This window comes from Alosa pseudoharengus, unplaced genomic scaffold (genome assembly GCF_046254945.1).
Source record: "Alosa pseudoharengus isolate Yale_2024_CS ecotype anadromous, Long Island Sound unplaced genomic scaffold, YU_APseudo_1.1 YU_APseudo_1.1_scf_6, whole genome shotgun sequence".
Taxonomy (NCBI): Eukaryota; Metazoa; Chordata; class Actinopteri; order Clupeiformes; family Clupeidae; genus Alosa; species Alosa pseudoharengus.
In genome coordinates this window covers 8,534,236-8,550,696 of record NW_027468848.1, presented here as the reverse complement: position 1 = coordinate 8,550,696, position 16,461 = coordinate 8,534,236, and the positions used below count along the sequence as shown (strand labels likewise).

Genomic DNA, 16,461 nt, shown 5'->3' with positions numbered 1-16,461 from the left:
GCAACAATTTGATATCAGGAGTGCACTGATGGCTAACTGCAACAGCCATTCCACAGTTTTGACTTTATCTGACAAATACAATAGGCCTTGTGTGTGTGTCTTATTGGGAAATGGGTAATAAAATGTTTTTCTAAACCGTTATGCATTGTTAGTTCATTTTCTATGAATGAATTATTTTAGTAACTTCACGGATTTGCTGGAAACCACTGTAGTTCAAACCCAAGTCAAATCTGAGCAGCCCACTGAATTATATTACCGCAGGGCATGTTTTCCTTTCCCTTTGATTTTTACGTTCACATTCCAGCCACCAGAGGGCAATGTTGAGAGGCCGTTTGGATGGCTGTTGTGTAGCTGCTCAAGGCTCTTGGAGGCTGTTGAGAAGCAGTGGTGCCAGGCAGCGGAACTGGGTGAATTTACAACGTTACAGGAGCCACTTGGTCGCAGGCAAACGATTTGAGACTCGGCGAGAGCCATTTGTAATAGCCAAGGATGCGGGAATAACGACAGATCTGGACCGTTTGGCTTCTTTGGATTAATTTTCTCTCATCACACAGCCCCACATCTGGTTCGAAATGTCGGGAAAGATAGAAAGTAAGCAAGGTAAGCTCAGCACTCCAGTTCACGGGACGGGGCTGTTCACGCATACATCACCGCCTGTTAGCTGGTTAGCTCCCCTGCTAACGAACGAACCCGTTCGCTTTCTCTAAAATACCAGTCTGAGCACTGTCTGGGATGCAAGGCCCCAGCAATGGTCATATTGGAATCACGTTTTTGGTTGACAATAAAGTCAACGACTACACGCAACTAAATACTATTGGTGGTGTTGTAGAAATTGTGTTTTTCTTTTCCGCATGGGATAAATTGCCCACAGACCATGGTTAAAAGGAACAGTGAAAGCTGGCTAACGATATGCGGCCAAATGGAATGCTTACGCTACACAGTTAGCCAGTAAGGCTATCAGTGATGTTTAGCCATATGCTACAAATGTCTGTTCCTCTTTATTCAAGGAACCTGACACACAGCCACGGAACTAAAAGTGGCCAGCGGTTAACACTGGTGCTGTTGATTATTGATCAGGCCAAATATTTGACTGAATTCGACATTGTCAATTTTATTGGGGAGCTAGTCGGAATGGCTAACGTTTTCCAGCCAGTTTGCTACCAAGCGTAGCTAGTAGACAAATGGTTGGCATGCTGTGGGGTGTGGAGTGGGGCTGCTGTGTGCTAACCTCCCTGCGCTACGCTTGGTTAGCTGCCTACCCTAGCCATCATAGCTAGTTAACGTTAGCTCACGGCAGCTGTAGTTGCCCATCAAGAAAGCCATTGGCATTTAATAGCAGTGAAGTTGCTGGTAAGTTGGGCATCAGGGTCATATTGCAGGTTTTCTTGTGCAATTTGCACAGACCCAATTGTTCAGTGCACTTCCCAAGATAATGACAACGGACAGTTTAGCAGTTAAGTTATCACTTAGTAGATATCAACCCACGAAATTGGCAATTCCTATGAACTTAGCCATGATTTGAAATGGAAATAGCAGTTTATTCTTTTGTAAGAAAAAAATAGAGTTTATAGGATGTGATTAGCGTGATATAATTGTTGCCTTCAAGTGCTTGTCGTGATTTATGTTATTTCTTAGACATTTTTGCAATGTGATGAACTTGGGTACAGACATAGGAAAGAAACACACTCCAAACGCGTCCTGCGTCAGTGGCAGGGACTGTCCATGCATGCGTATGGAACATTACCTAATGAAGGAAAGATTGAGTGAACACTGTTTACGCTGTCTAACAAGCCGCGAAGGTGCTGAGACCTTGTAGAGAGCGAAGTTGGACACGACAAAGTAACCTTTTCCATTACGGCCTACTATGGAAAGGTGACTAGTGACCTCATTCACTTAAGTGTTTCTAGGTTTTTTTTTTTTGAGTGAAATTGCCCACTTCAGGTTAGAGGTCTGGACTCCTTTTGAAACTCTTTGCGGGAGCTGGCGGGATGAGAGAGGTGCGTTTGCGGGTGCGGAACAAACAGATGATTCACTGCACTCCCGCAAATTAAATATGTGCGTACAATTAAATATGGAAATGATTAAAGAAGTGTTCATAACTATAGTTCAGCTGGATGTTCTGTTAGGCAGCATTAAATAACGGGGTTTAAGCATAACTGATGGATAGCAGGCCTATAGCCTATATTGTCGTTTACGTGGGTTCAATTTGTTCCTGCTGCTCATTGTCAAAACTCGAAATCGAAAGCATGACAGTGGAAGAGGGCACCAGGCTAGGCCTACTTCAGTTGTTAGCCTACATTCAGAACCAAGAAACTGACATCTTTCTCAGGTGTGTGTGCTCCTTTCGTGAGACAGAAAGAAAAACTGAATAGGCTATCCCTCCTGCATGCGGGCTTTAGCGGGCGGGAGCGGGACATCATGTTACAGATGCGGGCGGGAGCGGGACTAAAAATGACACATTAATGCGGGAGCGGGACAGAATATTGCGGGAGCGGGCGGGCGCGGGACTGATGGATAGCAGGCCTATAGCTTATATTGTCGTTTACGTGGGTTCAAAAATCAGTACCGCGCAGACCTCTACTTCAGGTTGCACACGCTGGTTTACATACTGGGTGAATAAGCAGACACATATTTAGCACAGGGTTCTGTTTAAATTGATCACTCTATGAACTGTGAGTGTATGAGAGAGAGTTAGAGAGATTCTCCCAAAAGAAACCCATGGAAACCTTCTCTTCCTCTAGCAGTATGTCTCTCTAATAAGCACAATAGATACAAATCATGAGTGACTTTTTCTCTTTTTGACTTTGAATGGAAGATACCAAATAATGTGTTGGTCCATACATGTATTATATAAGGCTTGGAGACTAGCATGAGAAACCTATGTGAAGATGAAGTGTGCATCAGTTAGGGTTGGGGATTTTCAGGATGAGGACACTGAAGCTTTCTCTGACTAAGAGGTTGGCACACGTATATTTCCCCTACAGCCCCTGGGTCTATCCGCAGGGTGCTGATAATCTTCAGTCTTAGGAGGATGAGCTCTTTCTCCAGGTCCTAAGATGCTTAAAAGAGGTCGGAGAGAGTCTTAAGAGGATGCTGCCTGGAGGCTGCTGAGGGGTGCCGGCCGGGCACAGTCGTGACTGATAAAGACTCATTTATTCTGACCGTTCCAGGCAGCCTGTTCAAGCAGTTGAAGTCAAGTGTGAAACTTCAGGTTGAAAAAAAAAAAAAAAAAGAATTACTGAGAGGGAACGGAACAAAATGTTCTGAACCTACTTGTTTTTTGTTGTTGTTTTTAAATATATGTTTAATTTAAACTCTGATTCAAAATAAAGTGAATATAGGGAAATAAAGGGGGAAAACCTGCCTTTACTGTGTTGTTTAAGGAAGAGACCACTCCCGTTGAGACGGAGACCTGAGCTAGCCTGGCACGTTCTCCTCTCTAGTTCACTTTGAATAGAAACGTCAGCTATCGGAACTCCCCCTATTTCCACCGGTCCCGTATTTCCACCGTCTTGCGTGTATGTGTCACTTAATATCCATTTCTACACAAACCAAGACAGCGGACTCCTATAGAAACGCAACCATCCACACCATAGGTGTATCTGAATTAGCTATGTACCAAAGATGACATTTTACCGTGACTCGAAGAGCTGTAAACAGTGTTGTACACAACCGCTTGGAGCTCCAGTGGAATTTTAATTTCACGACGAGAATTCTCGGTCTAACCGTCCATGTGCCGTTGAAACGGTGTAAATAGGCGACCCATCAGGCCAGCACTATAACTCCGAGCGTGGTAAACAAAATCGGATATTTCAGGCAGTAAATGCTCCCGTTAAGAACAAACCAGATTTTGTTCAAATCTACACACCTATGGCTACTGAAAAATGTAAGGTTCATTTAGTAAATGTTATTTTGAAGTGTTAAAAAACATCGTTGTTTTAGAATTTCTGAACAAAAGTGGTGATAATTGGGGGTGTTACGATAAATGAGTGAAGTGCAAATGCGGAACGTTGAGGTGGAATGTTGGACTGCTGCTGTCTTCGCCACTGGCTCTGAGTCCGCGCCGCTCGGAGCCTGCTGCTGCTCTGTTCAGGATGACCTCATCGCCCAGCTGACGTGCGGTCTGGTCTCTCGCTGCCTCGCGTCTCAGGCACTCCAGGCAGCTTTCCTTGGCCCGCGCGTCCGCTGCCGTTCCTGTTAAACCTCCCTCCGCTGCGCTGCTAAGGCGATTGAGACCCGAACCAAGCAGCTGAACTTAGTGGCCGGGTGAGTGGAGGAGTGAGTGGGTGAGTAAATGCACTAGGGCTGTAACGATACACCAACCTCACGATTCGGTTTGTATCACGATTTTTGACCTACGGTTCGATATGAATCTCGAGGAGGAGGTGCTGGTACTGGCTAGAGGAGGTGCTGGTACTGGCTAGTGGAGGTGCTGGTGTGGAGGAGGTGCTGGTACTGGCTAGAGGAGGAGGTGCTGGTACTGGCTAGAGGAGGAGGTGCTGGTACTGGCTAGAGGAGGTGCTGGTACTGGCTAGAGGAGGTGCTGGTACTGGCTAGTGGAGGCGCTGGTACTGGCTAGAGGAGGCGCTGGTGTGGAGGAGGTGCTGGTACTGGCTAGAGGAGGCGCTGGTGTGGAGAAGGTGCTGGTACTGGCTAGAGGAGGCGCTGGTACTGGCTAGTGGAGGTGCTGGTACTGGCTAGAGGAGGAGGTGCTGGTACTGGCTAGTGGAGGTGCTGGTACTGGCTAGTGGAGGTGCTGGTACTGGCTAGTGAAGGTGCTGGTACTGACTAGAGGAGGCGCTGGTGTGGAGGAGGTGCTGGTACTGGCTAGTGAAGGTGCTGTCTAGATCTCCACCCTATGTGGCCCATATGTGGTCCAGATTTTCTCACAGCATCCTTGTCTGCACTGAAAAATGAAGTGTGTGTGTGTGTGTGTGTGTGTGCGCACAGCAGACAGACCACACTTCACTATAATTTGAGCCTTGTCAGATGTCAGTTGTTTGCCTTCCATGGGAGGGTTGGCACTCCCAGCATTTCCCACGCCTGCATGCTGATAGGGTTGTGTGTGTGTGTGTGGAGCGCCTACATCCTGATAGGCTTGTGTGTGTTTTCCCAGATAGAGATTTGGAGTGGGTCTACCGCTGATCCGCACCAGAACCAGGGTGAACTAGGCCTCCGAGCTGGGATGGCTGTATCTGGTCCATCTAGGTGCAGTCCAGTGAGGTTGCACTTGGGGAAAAGTAGAGTCCTCACACCAGATGTTAATTCTATGTTTTTTTTTTTTTTGTTATTTTGTTTTTTAAACAAACACATATGTCGTTTTGGGCCCAAGCACTTCCTTACCAGTTACTTGGATGACACAGACAGACGGTCTTATCTGTGCAGTGTAGTGTACACATCATTGGTAGTGTTATATAAATAAGATGGCTGACATATGCTTTCTAGCGTGCTGTATCCGTGACGTGCACCCGCCCTATGGACGTTGTCTCATGTCCAGGAAAGAGGAAGCAGCACTTCTCCATTGAGCCAAAACCAGATGCTGCTCGGGCTGTGATGGTGGAGGGCTAATGGTTGTGGTTGTTGTGGTCGTTATGGTCATTGCAGTCGCGTATAGACAGTACGGTAGCACGGATGCCGGATTTGGAACTGAAAGCCATCATGGAACGTCACGGCATGCCGGATTTGGAACTGAAAGCCATCATGGAACGTCACGGCATGGCTGCCACATCCCAGATAGCAGCTAGCGCCGCCTCGCCTCTGGTCTGCTCTGCTCCACGCGTGCACCAGATGCATTCTGGGGAAATGTTCTGATGGCAACTGCTCGCTGTAACTCCTAGTGACCTGGTGCATGAAGAGATTTAAAAATGCCAGCTGCCACTGAGAGATCAAAAAAGCCTTCACCAGTAGTGCACACCCAGGCAGCACGGCCATGGTGGTCTTTTTCTTAAGGTCTGTTCATCACAGGCTCCTAGGCTGGCAGGGACGAGGGTAAACACTCCGTGCGTCAGGTTTGTGTCTGTGAACTTTAACCTCCTAGAAAACATCTTTGACCTGTGGAGACTTCATCATCACAGGCTCCTAGGCTGGCAGGGACGAGGGTAAACACTCCGTGCGTCAGGTTTGTGTCTGTGAACTTTAACCTCCTAGAAAACATCTTTGACCTGTGGAGACTTCATCATCACAGGCTCCTAGGCTGGCAGGGACGAGGGTAAACACTCCGTGCGTCAGGTTTGTGTCTGTGAACTGACGGTGCATAGTCTGGGACACACACGACTCGGCGTTTGGCTGTTTGGTTAGCAGGTTCTGGGGGAAATTTGCATGCATGGGCGCTAACGTGACCGCTGCAGAAGGTCAGCGCTTGTTCTTTGAGCAGATGTCAGCGCCTCGTATGTTATTTATTTAGGCTTTTGTTTGTTTGTTTGTTTTATGATCAGGGGAATGTTTTCTGTTGAGGGTAAAAGTTTGCAATGAAGGGCAAATTAATCAAAGATTGCTGAACTCCTGGCTGCGTCGTTTGACTCCTCTCTCCTAACTCTTAATTTCTTGCAGTTCAAGGCCATCCTTCCTTACAGAGTTAGCTGCTAGGCTAGTTGCTGTTCGCTGTTGTTGCTGTTGGAAAGTTTTCATTGATGGTGAAATTATTTTTCCATTGGACCAGAGGTCTGTCTGTGCAGCACGTGTTGGCTTCACCAAGGATTCATTTGGAGGGACACAAATGCCCTGCCCCTAGCCCTTCTCCTACCCCTACCTCTGCTGCCACCTCTGGCCCTTCTGCGGGGCTGCAGTCCCATATGAAGGCTTTGGGGCAGCAGAGCTCTGAGATTGGCCCTAGTGGCTCTGTTGACAAGGATCCTGACAAGCGTCTAGTACATTCAGTTCTATGGGCAACAGAGTCTAGTACATTCATTTCTATGGCCAGCAGGGTCTAGTACATTCAGTTCTATAGATAGCACGGCCTAGTACATTCATTTCTATAGGTAGCAGGGTCCTATATATTATTTTTTATGGCAGCAGGGTCCTATACATTAATTGTTATGACAGCAGGGTCTTGCTAGTGTCTGTGGACAGCAGTAGGGTTTTACAGCTGATCAGAACAGCAGCTTTGGAGTGCAGAGTTTGGGATGCAGCAGATATTTCACAGACTAGCGAAGTGCACTTCACTACTGGGGTGTGTCTGCGCTGCTGTGGTGCAACTGGAGCTGTGAGTCGGCCAACACTGTGTGTGTGTGTGTGTGTGTGTCACTGGAAAACACATCCATTTCCCCTGTCTGAGTGTGCAGAGCAAACTGCTGGACTGGAATGCAGACCTGGTGAAGTCATAGCCTGTTGTTGCTACAGAGGTGTTTTTTGGGCTAGCATTTTAGCATGTGTGGACTTTATTTTTAGACAGTAATAATCTTTATTTGAGAGGCTTATAGCCAGATGAGTGTTTGTTCTCTTAGATTAATTGAATCGTTCCTGCTTTTGGTTTAGAGGCAGCAGGGTGGTCTTCTGTAGAGGTGTGTGTTAGGGGCCCAGACTTCAACCAGTTCGGTGATCAGTAGATGTTAAGGCCCCAACTTCAACCAGTTCTGTGATCAGTAGATGTTAAGGCTCCAGTGCCAATCAGTTCTGTGATCAGTAGATCTTAAGGCCCCAACTTCAACCAGTTCTGTGATCAGTATGATAAAGGCCCCAATATCAACCAGTTTGCTGTTCAATGGAGATTTATATTGGAGGCCCAGCCCCCACCAGTTCTGTGATCAGTAGAGATTTATATTGGAGGCCCAGCACCCACCAGTTCTGTGATCAGTAGATGCTGGAGACCCACAACTTCAACCAGTGTGTTCAGTAGAGGAGTGTGTTCAGTAGAGGAGTGTGTTAAAGGCCTCAGCTTCAAGTCCTGTCTCTGTCAGTGTGTTCTACTTCTTGTGAGTGTGTCCTGTCTCTGTGAGTGTGTGTGGTTAAATTTCCACCTCTCATCCTCTCGTGTTTCAGCTGTCTGCCAGTGTCCTTGGTCAAGGGCTCTGTGTGTGTGTGTGTGTGTGTGTGTGTTTGTTCTGTGTTTCTCTCTCACATATGCCCCAGAACGTCCCTCAGGGCGACTGGTAAGACCTTGTCTCTGGGCCTGAGCTGTGTGTGCGTGTGTGTGTGTGTCAGACGCTGCCATAGGCTCTGGCCAACCCCATGCTGTCACATTCCCAGTGCTGTATGTATTTTTAGTGTGTGAATGCATACCATTCCGTTTCAATTGGACAAACCCAGCTATGGTATTTACTACGGCTTTTAAAAGCTCTGCATCATACAATGTCACCATGTGGTCATTTTGTCCTTTTCATAATATGGACACCTTGATGTCTCTGCATTGTTTGAATGAGCACCAAATTATGTAGTCATTAGTTGTTTAAGTGACCTTGGGCACTTTGAAAGATGCTAGATCTAAATTATTATTATTATTATTATTATTATTATTATTATGCTGTCGTCTTTGAGCCCAGGGACTTGGATATATAATTTGTTAGCGGTGGCTAAAGCACAGTTGGCCTCTGTAACCTACTTGGTGCTTGTTCAAGGATTATACAAACTTAGTAAACAAACGTTTGACCTGTTAAATGGACATGGCATTGCATCACCAAACACCTTGCCATAAAAGGTAACTCTGGGCTCCCACCAATGTGCCACTGTGTCTGTTTGTCTCCGAGTGTTTGACTCATGGGTGTAGTCTACAGGCCTGCTCTGTGTTTGTGTGTGTCTGTGCGCGCGCGTGTGCGCCTGTGTGTGTGTGTGTGTGTGTGTTATTGTGTGTGTGCAGGGGTTGTGTCTGTGTGTGTGTGTGTGTGCAGGGGATGTGTCTGTGTGTGTGTGTGTGTGCAGGGGATGTGTCTGTGTGTGTGTGTGTGTAGGGGATGAGGATGAACGGCCGGTTTTTCTGTCAGACCCAGCCAGGCAGAGGGGAATGTTTCCGATGCCTGCAGCCTGAGAGCGTTTTTATTTTCTGCCTGAGAGGAGGCCAGTGTGTGTGTGTGTGTGTGTGTGTGTGTTTTCTGCCTGAGAGGAAGCCTGTGTGTGTGTGTGTGTGTGTGTTTTCTGCCTGAGAGGAGGATGAGGCAGGAAGTCGTGTTCTCTCGAGGCAGCCATGACGTCTGCACATCGGCTGGATGTAAAGATGGGGACTGTGTGTGCGTGTGTGTGCGTGTGTGTGTGTGCGTGTGTGTGTGAGAGAGAGCGAGAGCCTCTAACTCTGTTCTGAGAGCCTAGCCAGCTTAGACTCAGCCGGATGTGTGTTTGAGATAGAGTTTGGCCAATGTGAACTCATAACGTGTGTGTGTGTGTGTGTGTGTGTGTGTGTGTGTGTGTGTGTGTGTGTGTGTGTGTGTGTGTGTGTGTGTGTGTGTGTGTGTGTGTGTGTGTGTGTGTGTGTGTGTGTGTGTGTGTGTGTGTGTGTGTGTGTGTGTGTGTGTGTGTGTGTGTGTGTGTGTGTGTGTGTGTGTGTGTGTGTGAGAGAGAGAGACAGTTTGGCCAATGTGGAGTCGGAACACGTGTGTATGTTCATGTCCTGTTGTCCTCAGCGGGACCACACAGATGGCCTGAGAGTTAGCCAATCTCCAGAGCATTCTCTCCGTGCACAGGCCAATCCAACGCTGAGCTTTTCTGCCTCACCCTAATACTCTACTGCCTCACCCTAATACTCTATTGCCTCACTCTAATACTCTACTGCCTCACCCTAATACTCTACTGCCTCACCCTAATACTCTACTGCAACACTGCCTCACCCTAATACTCTACTGCCTCACCCTAATACTCTACTGCAACACTGCCTCACCCTAATACTCTACTGCCTCACCCTAATACTCTACTGCAACACTGCCTCACCCTAATACTCTACTGCCTCACCCTAATACTCTACTGCCTCACCCTAATACTCTACTGCATGGGTTCCCAAACTCCATCAATGTGGGCCTCCCCTCCGAAAACAGTGACACCTCCGCGCCCCCCCCCGACAATCATTTTCAAATAATGATATTCACTTCGATTAAGCCACTTCAATAGGTGCTATACTATGCTATGCAATGCAATGCAATGAGTTTTCATCATATTTTCGACGTTTGGCTTTGTTGCCCATATCAGGCTCGGGCCGTGCAGCGATAAAATGTGACAAATCTGTCCATTTTAAGTTAGCTATCGGAACGTCACATATTACCGTCACGTATGTCCAACCTCTTACGTGTATCTGTCACTTAATATTCATTTCTATACAAACCAAGGCGGCGGATTCCTAAAGAAACACAACCACCCACACCATAAGTTTATCTAAATTAGCTATGTAGCCTACCAAAAAATTAATTCTACCGTGACTCGAAGAGCTATAAACAGTGTTGTAAGGCTGCGTGTACAAATCCGCTTGGAGCTGCAAGTTACTGTTCACTGGTAACTTGCAGGTAGCTCGTCTGGCGGCACTGTTGCTAAATTACGTTATGAAGTTTGGCACAATACATTCTCACTCAGGATTAGTGTTGCACGGTGTATCGATACTAAAAAGGTATCACGATGCCTTCACGCAAAAAACGATACGATTTCAGACGTTTTTAGAATCGATACTTTATTAAAATAATAAAGTTCTGTGTCTGTGTGAACTGCTGCTCTCACTGCTCCTTGCACACATTTAGGCAAGTGGGCGTGTCAAGCAGGCAGCTCTGAGTGAGTGAGTGCGCAGCCAACATCAACATAGTTCTTTGCCGACAGTTCTAGGCCTTGTGGATAAAACAAAAGGTGCAGTGAAATCTGCAACTATTTCGGATACATCGCGAATAGTGAAGGCAAGCCATCAGGTACACAGAGGCCCGTTTGTAAAATATGTTTCAAAGTCATTTAAAAGCAGTAGGCTACACATGGAACTTGGCTAAACACCTCACAGACATATCCCAACATTTTTAAAGAGTTCAAAGAACGACAGGTTAACGAATATGCTATAGAAAACACGACTACATGGTTAGTGCCAAGTTCTTCTCTTATGTTTTAGTCTAGCCTAAGTGAAACGAGTATTGTTCTCTGGGATAAAGCGAACCTTCCTTCATCAATGAATTTTGACGAGACATAACGAGCTGTAATCATTTTGACGAGACATAACGAGCTGTAATAATAGGGTGCTAACGTGATGAAAGCGCAATGTTCACGCCAGAATAACATTACCATAACTTGTAAACAATCTATTTCATGTTCGGTCAGTACTACTGGTAATATTTGTCATGGCATGTAGACCGCTAATTAAAGCCCACAGCATACCACCAAAGCGTGTTGAGTCCTAATAATGATAGCGGCTTATTGTTACAGTACGTGGTAGCAAATAATGTTATCAAAGAAATAGACGTAATGTAGGAATGCACACATATATATTGCAACAGGTAATGGTGTAGGCCTATCTGACGAAGACCTGAGTGGTTGGAACGTCGTACTTGTACACTGGGCGCAAAGAAGACTATCCTCACATTTTCCCCTTTGCAACTGTCAAAGAAATCCCATGAACACGGGAAGGCCTAGGGTAGCCTATACTGTACATCAGATGGACTAAAGATTAGGCCTCTCTGCATAGCATTCAGTGATTTGCATGCAGTAATTTTAACACTGACCTTGATCTAGCCTAGTTTGGCTATTTAAAGCTACTTTATTGCCAAAACACAACACAATGTAAATGAACTATAACAAACAATAAAGGACTTAATCACACAAAGTAGGCCTACTATTTTACTGACTATAAAAAAATAATAATTATGTTGGAAGTTTAGAAGTTTAGAACCCAGAATTGACCTGCACACTACAAAAGTGCAGCGAATTCAACACAAATGACTCCATACACTTGGAGGAGGTATGAGTCCTTTCTTCTCCAGATATCTTAGGATTTCGCCGTAGTATCGTTTTATTATCGAGCATCGTGATATTTATGGCAGGTATCATATCGAAGTCATAATTTTGGTATCGTGGCAACACTACTCAGGATAGGGATCAATAATACTTTCCACTATCCCAAAGATTTAGTATACATCTCTTCTATGATTTATTTAGATTTTATAATGTTGACAATTACATAATCATTGGAAAAAAAACATAGATAGTTCTGACATGAAATAAACGTTTTTCCTTCTTTTTTGAATCTACCTTCCGCGCTTCCCCTCAAATCATTTGGTGCCCCCCAGGGGAGGCGCGCCTCACAGTTTGGGAACCTCTGCTCTACTGCAACGCTGCCTCACCCTAATACTCTACTGCAACGCTGCCTCACCCTAATACTCTACTGCAACGCTGCCTCACCCTAATGCTCTACTGCAACGCTGCCTCACCCTAATACTCTACTGCCTCACTCTAATACTCTACTGTTGTTCTGAACTCTTTAAAGGAGGAGTTCTTTAGGACTCGAGTTGTTCTGAACTCTTTAAAGGAGGAGTTCTTTAGGACTCGAGTTGTCTTGAACGCAGCCACACGACACTCTTCCGTTGTGCAGAGTGCTGGGTTGCCCTGGTGCTAATTTGGTCAAAACACTTTTACTAGCGCAGCCTGCCAGTTTTTGCAATTTATAATCCTTGTCACCATCACCTCCGTTTTATTGAGAGTAAAACTAAACCGGTTAACTTTAACAGAGCAATTACTATAGCTGTGCAGCCAGATGATACAATCAAGGGTTACATGCAGGCTTCCCCGAAAAATAGGATTTTATTAGGTTGAGGCAACAAGGGAGTAGTAGGATGGCAATGTTCTTAAAGGCTTCACTGAATAGCAGATTTTTTATTTTTTTTATTGTCTATGGAGATTGTCTATCTTTGAAAGCCGTTGGACCCGGAAAAAGATTTATTAGCCAATTATTGCATAATCACTTAAAAACCGAATAGTTCCAAGCGAGAGAGATGCAGTTCATACAGGACTGGCGAGAACTGACAGACTTACTGACCCAGACTTACTTTAAAACATAGTCAGCAGATGGGTTAGAACTTCTGAGATAATAGTTCCAGTCGTGACACTCATTCTCATTCTCATCTCTGAGACAATTGACATTGAGCTTCTGCAACCAGATGACATCACTTCCTCTTTACAGCAAAATAGAAATATTATGTACAGCAATGTCAGTTTCCAAGCAAAATACACCAATAATATAGAAACTATAACAAAATGTGCCATATAGCCTAACATATAAGAATATATATATATATTAGAAGATGCAACAAACATTAGTGGTCAATTCTTGGCTTTCACTTTATACTGCAGAGGTAGATGTGATCAATTTTCAGTGTTGCAAGTGACCCATATTCTTTTCTACAGTGACCTACTGTCTAGTTGAAAAAGGTTGGCTTGTTGTGGTGGTTGAGTAAGAGATGTGTCCTGCGTACTTGCCAGATGAGGGGCAGGACTAGGGCCAGATCAGAGCAGGACTAGGGCCAGATCAGGGCAGGACTAGGGCCAGATAAGGGCAGTACTAGGGCCGGATCAGGGCCAGATTAGGGCCAGATTAGGGCCAGATCAGGGCAGGACTAGATGCAGGACTAGGGCCAGATCAGGGCAGGACTAGATGCAGGACTAAGGCCAGATCAGGGCAGGACTAGGGCCAGGTCAGGGCCAGATTAGGGCAGGACTAGTTGCAGGACTAGGGCCAGATCAGGGCTAGACCCAGCTGCTGTTGTTGGGGTAAGGAGATAATTTGTTTTTGTTGTTGACGTATGTTTGTTCTTTTTTTCACCCGAAGTCTAAGAGGAAGTCAAGTCAAAAGAGTGTCATGCATGAGGAAACCACAACTTCACACTTAGAGGGGTTAGGCTCCTGATTGTGTGTGTGTGTGTGTGTGTGTGTGTGTGTGTGTGTGTGTGTGTGAATGCACTCGAGGGTGTGTATAGTTTGGGTGAGGCAATTTATGTGTGCGTGTCTGTGTCTAGGGCAAGGCGTGTGTGTTCTAGAGCAAGGCGTGTGCGTGTGTGTGTGTGTGTGTTTCAGGGTGAGGTGTGTGTGGGTCCATGTGTGTATGTTTTTAGGGTGAGGCGTGTGACTGTGTGTGTGTTATAAAGACTTGGCTGTTCTTTGTACTGTGTACTGTGGGGTGCTGACATCAGCCCTTACGAGAGAGTGTGTGTGTGTGTGTGTGAGTGTAGCATTGCTTTCCTCTATAGCGGACGCCTGTTGGGGCGTGTTTCCTACCACAGTGTTTTGAAGTGTTCATCACTGCAGTCGCTGGATTCAGTCAACGTTCAGTTCACCAGTCTCATTTGTCAGGCATAACTAATCAAATCTGGATCCAGCTGAAAATGGTTTGGTCAGTTCGCCAGTCTCATTTGTCAGGCATAACTAATCAAATCTGGATCCAGCTGAAAATGGTTTGGTCATTTCTCCAGTCTCTGCCTCTTTGCAGATGGAGCAGCTTAGACACTCTCAGCCTCCGACCTTCTTGCTAACAGAGTATCACCTCAGGGTGTTGGCCTCCCTCCACCAAGACACACACACACGCACACATGCACGCACGCACAAGCACTCTCAATCACACACGCGCCCACACACACACACACGCACGCACGCACAAGCACTCTCAATCACACACGCGCGCCCACACACACACACACACACACACACACACACACACACACACACGCACAGCTTCACAGCAGGGGGGCCCAGTACCCACCCCACCCCCCCGCACCAAACACACACACCACACACACTCCACCACCATCACCACCTTCCACAGCCCACTGCACTGTAGTCATCTGTTAGTAGGTCACTGGAGCACTCCTGCCAAAAAAACAACACAGGCACTGTGGCATCAGAGAGAGAGAGAGAAAGAGATGAAGTGAAGGGGAGGGGGGGTGCAGAGAGAAAAGAGAGATGTCACTTAGCTTGAAGCCCTTAGCAGATCTTCACAAAAGCCGAACAAGCCTTAGCCCACTCCTTTCATCTGTAATCGGAGGGCTGAAGCTAAGACGCCATGTTAATCTCAGTGTGGTCTGTAATCGGAGGGCTGAAGCTAAGACGCCATGTTAATCTCAGTGTGGTCTGGAGCCTTTAAACTCTTATGGTGATCGCTAACAGACTCCCCTGTACACACCAGCAGTGATTAAGCTCTAGAGTAATAAACTCTACTAGTAAACAGTGATTAAGCTCCGCCTCCTGCTGCAGAGTAATAAACTCTACTAGTAAACAGTGATTAAGCTCCGCCTCCTGCTGTAGAGTAATAAACTCTACTAGTAAACAGTAGTAACACATGGGACTCACACATGGAGTAATGAAAGGTTAATATTAACTCTACTGAAGTGGTTAGACATCAAGTGTGTGTGTGTGTGTGTGTGTGAGCACGTACTGCGCTTCTGTGTGTGTGTGTGTGCGCACGTACGTACGTGTGTGTGTGTGAGTAAGGACTGCACTTCTGTGAGTGTGTGCACGTAGTAAGGACTGCACTTCTGTGTGTGTGTGTATGTGTGTGCGTTTGCAAGTGTGTGTTTGTGTGTGCGCGTTTGCACCTGTGTGTATGTATGTGTGTATGCATTTGTGTGTGTGCGTGTGTGTATGTTTGTGTGTGTGTGCGTTTTTGCACGTGTGTGTGTGAGTAGTAAGGACTGCACTTCTGTTTTCTGCTCTCAGCTCATTGTCAACTGGAAATGGCCGCTCTAGAAAGCCACCCAGGCCATTCATGCACTTCCCTCTTTCTGGCCGACTCCGACTTGTTCCTCATTTACCACACAGAGCTCGGCTCAGCTGGCGGCCAGGCTAGAGAGAAGAGGGAAAAGCCATCTCTCTGGAAATCCCAGGCTCCAAAAACGGCAACAAAAACAACCTGGGCAAACCTAGCCCATAAAAACATACTTGACACTTGTGACAGCAACACACACACACACACACACTCTCTCTCTCTCCCTCTCTCCCTCTCACACACATACTGAATGTACTCCCCCATCCAAGTGCACAGTCGGCCACAAAACATCCTACAGTATACTCACTGACCATTACTAAAACAACAATGTGACCCGCAATGTAACAACGCAGCCTATTACAGGCAACGTACTGGACTGACACTTGTGACTGCAACACACACACAAAGCTCAGTTTTAATTCAAATAAATTCAATTCAATTCAAGTGATCCTTATTGGCATGACAAATAAGAATAAAATATTGCCGAAGCAGAACACTTAAACACAAGATTTACATAGAGAATGAGGAGAATGAGGAGGAGAGAGGCCCACTTCAAATCTTACAGGTCAGCGAGAATTCCATAATTCCGTGCTGTCCATATGGTCTGCAGCAGAGACGGGGAGCAGGCCTCGGTACAGGACAGGCCTCGGTACAGGACAGGCCTCGGTACAGGACAGGCCTCGACACTTTCCATTTGTTATATTTTTACACTTTTAAACGATATCTTGGTGTAAACAACACCTCACATACAGCAGCACATTCTGTGACAATTCAATTATATTCATACCAACATTTTTTTGTGAAGAAGTAATCTGTGAACACATGTT

The 16,461-nt window shown here is 46.1% G+C and overlaps 1 protein-coding gene across 1 annotated transcript in view; it reads left to right on the top strand.

Moving 5' to 3' along the window:
* The first annotated feature begins 393 nt into the window (after positions 1-393).
* Positions 394-16,461, top strand: part of LOC143106469 (rap guanine nucleotide exchange factor 1-like) — a 52,492-nt gene continuing 36,424 nt past the window's right edge. The window contains exon 1 of the mRNA XM_076270745.1: positions 394-600. Within this exon, the coding sequence (XP_076126860.1) occupies positions 573-600 (28 nt within the window). The 5' untranslated portion in view covers positions 394-572. The remainder of the gene's footprint in view (positions 601-16,461) is intronic.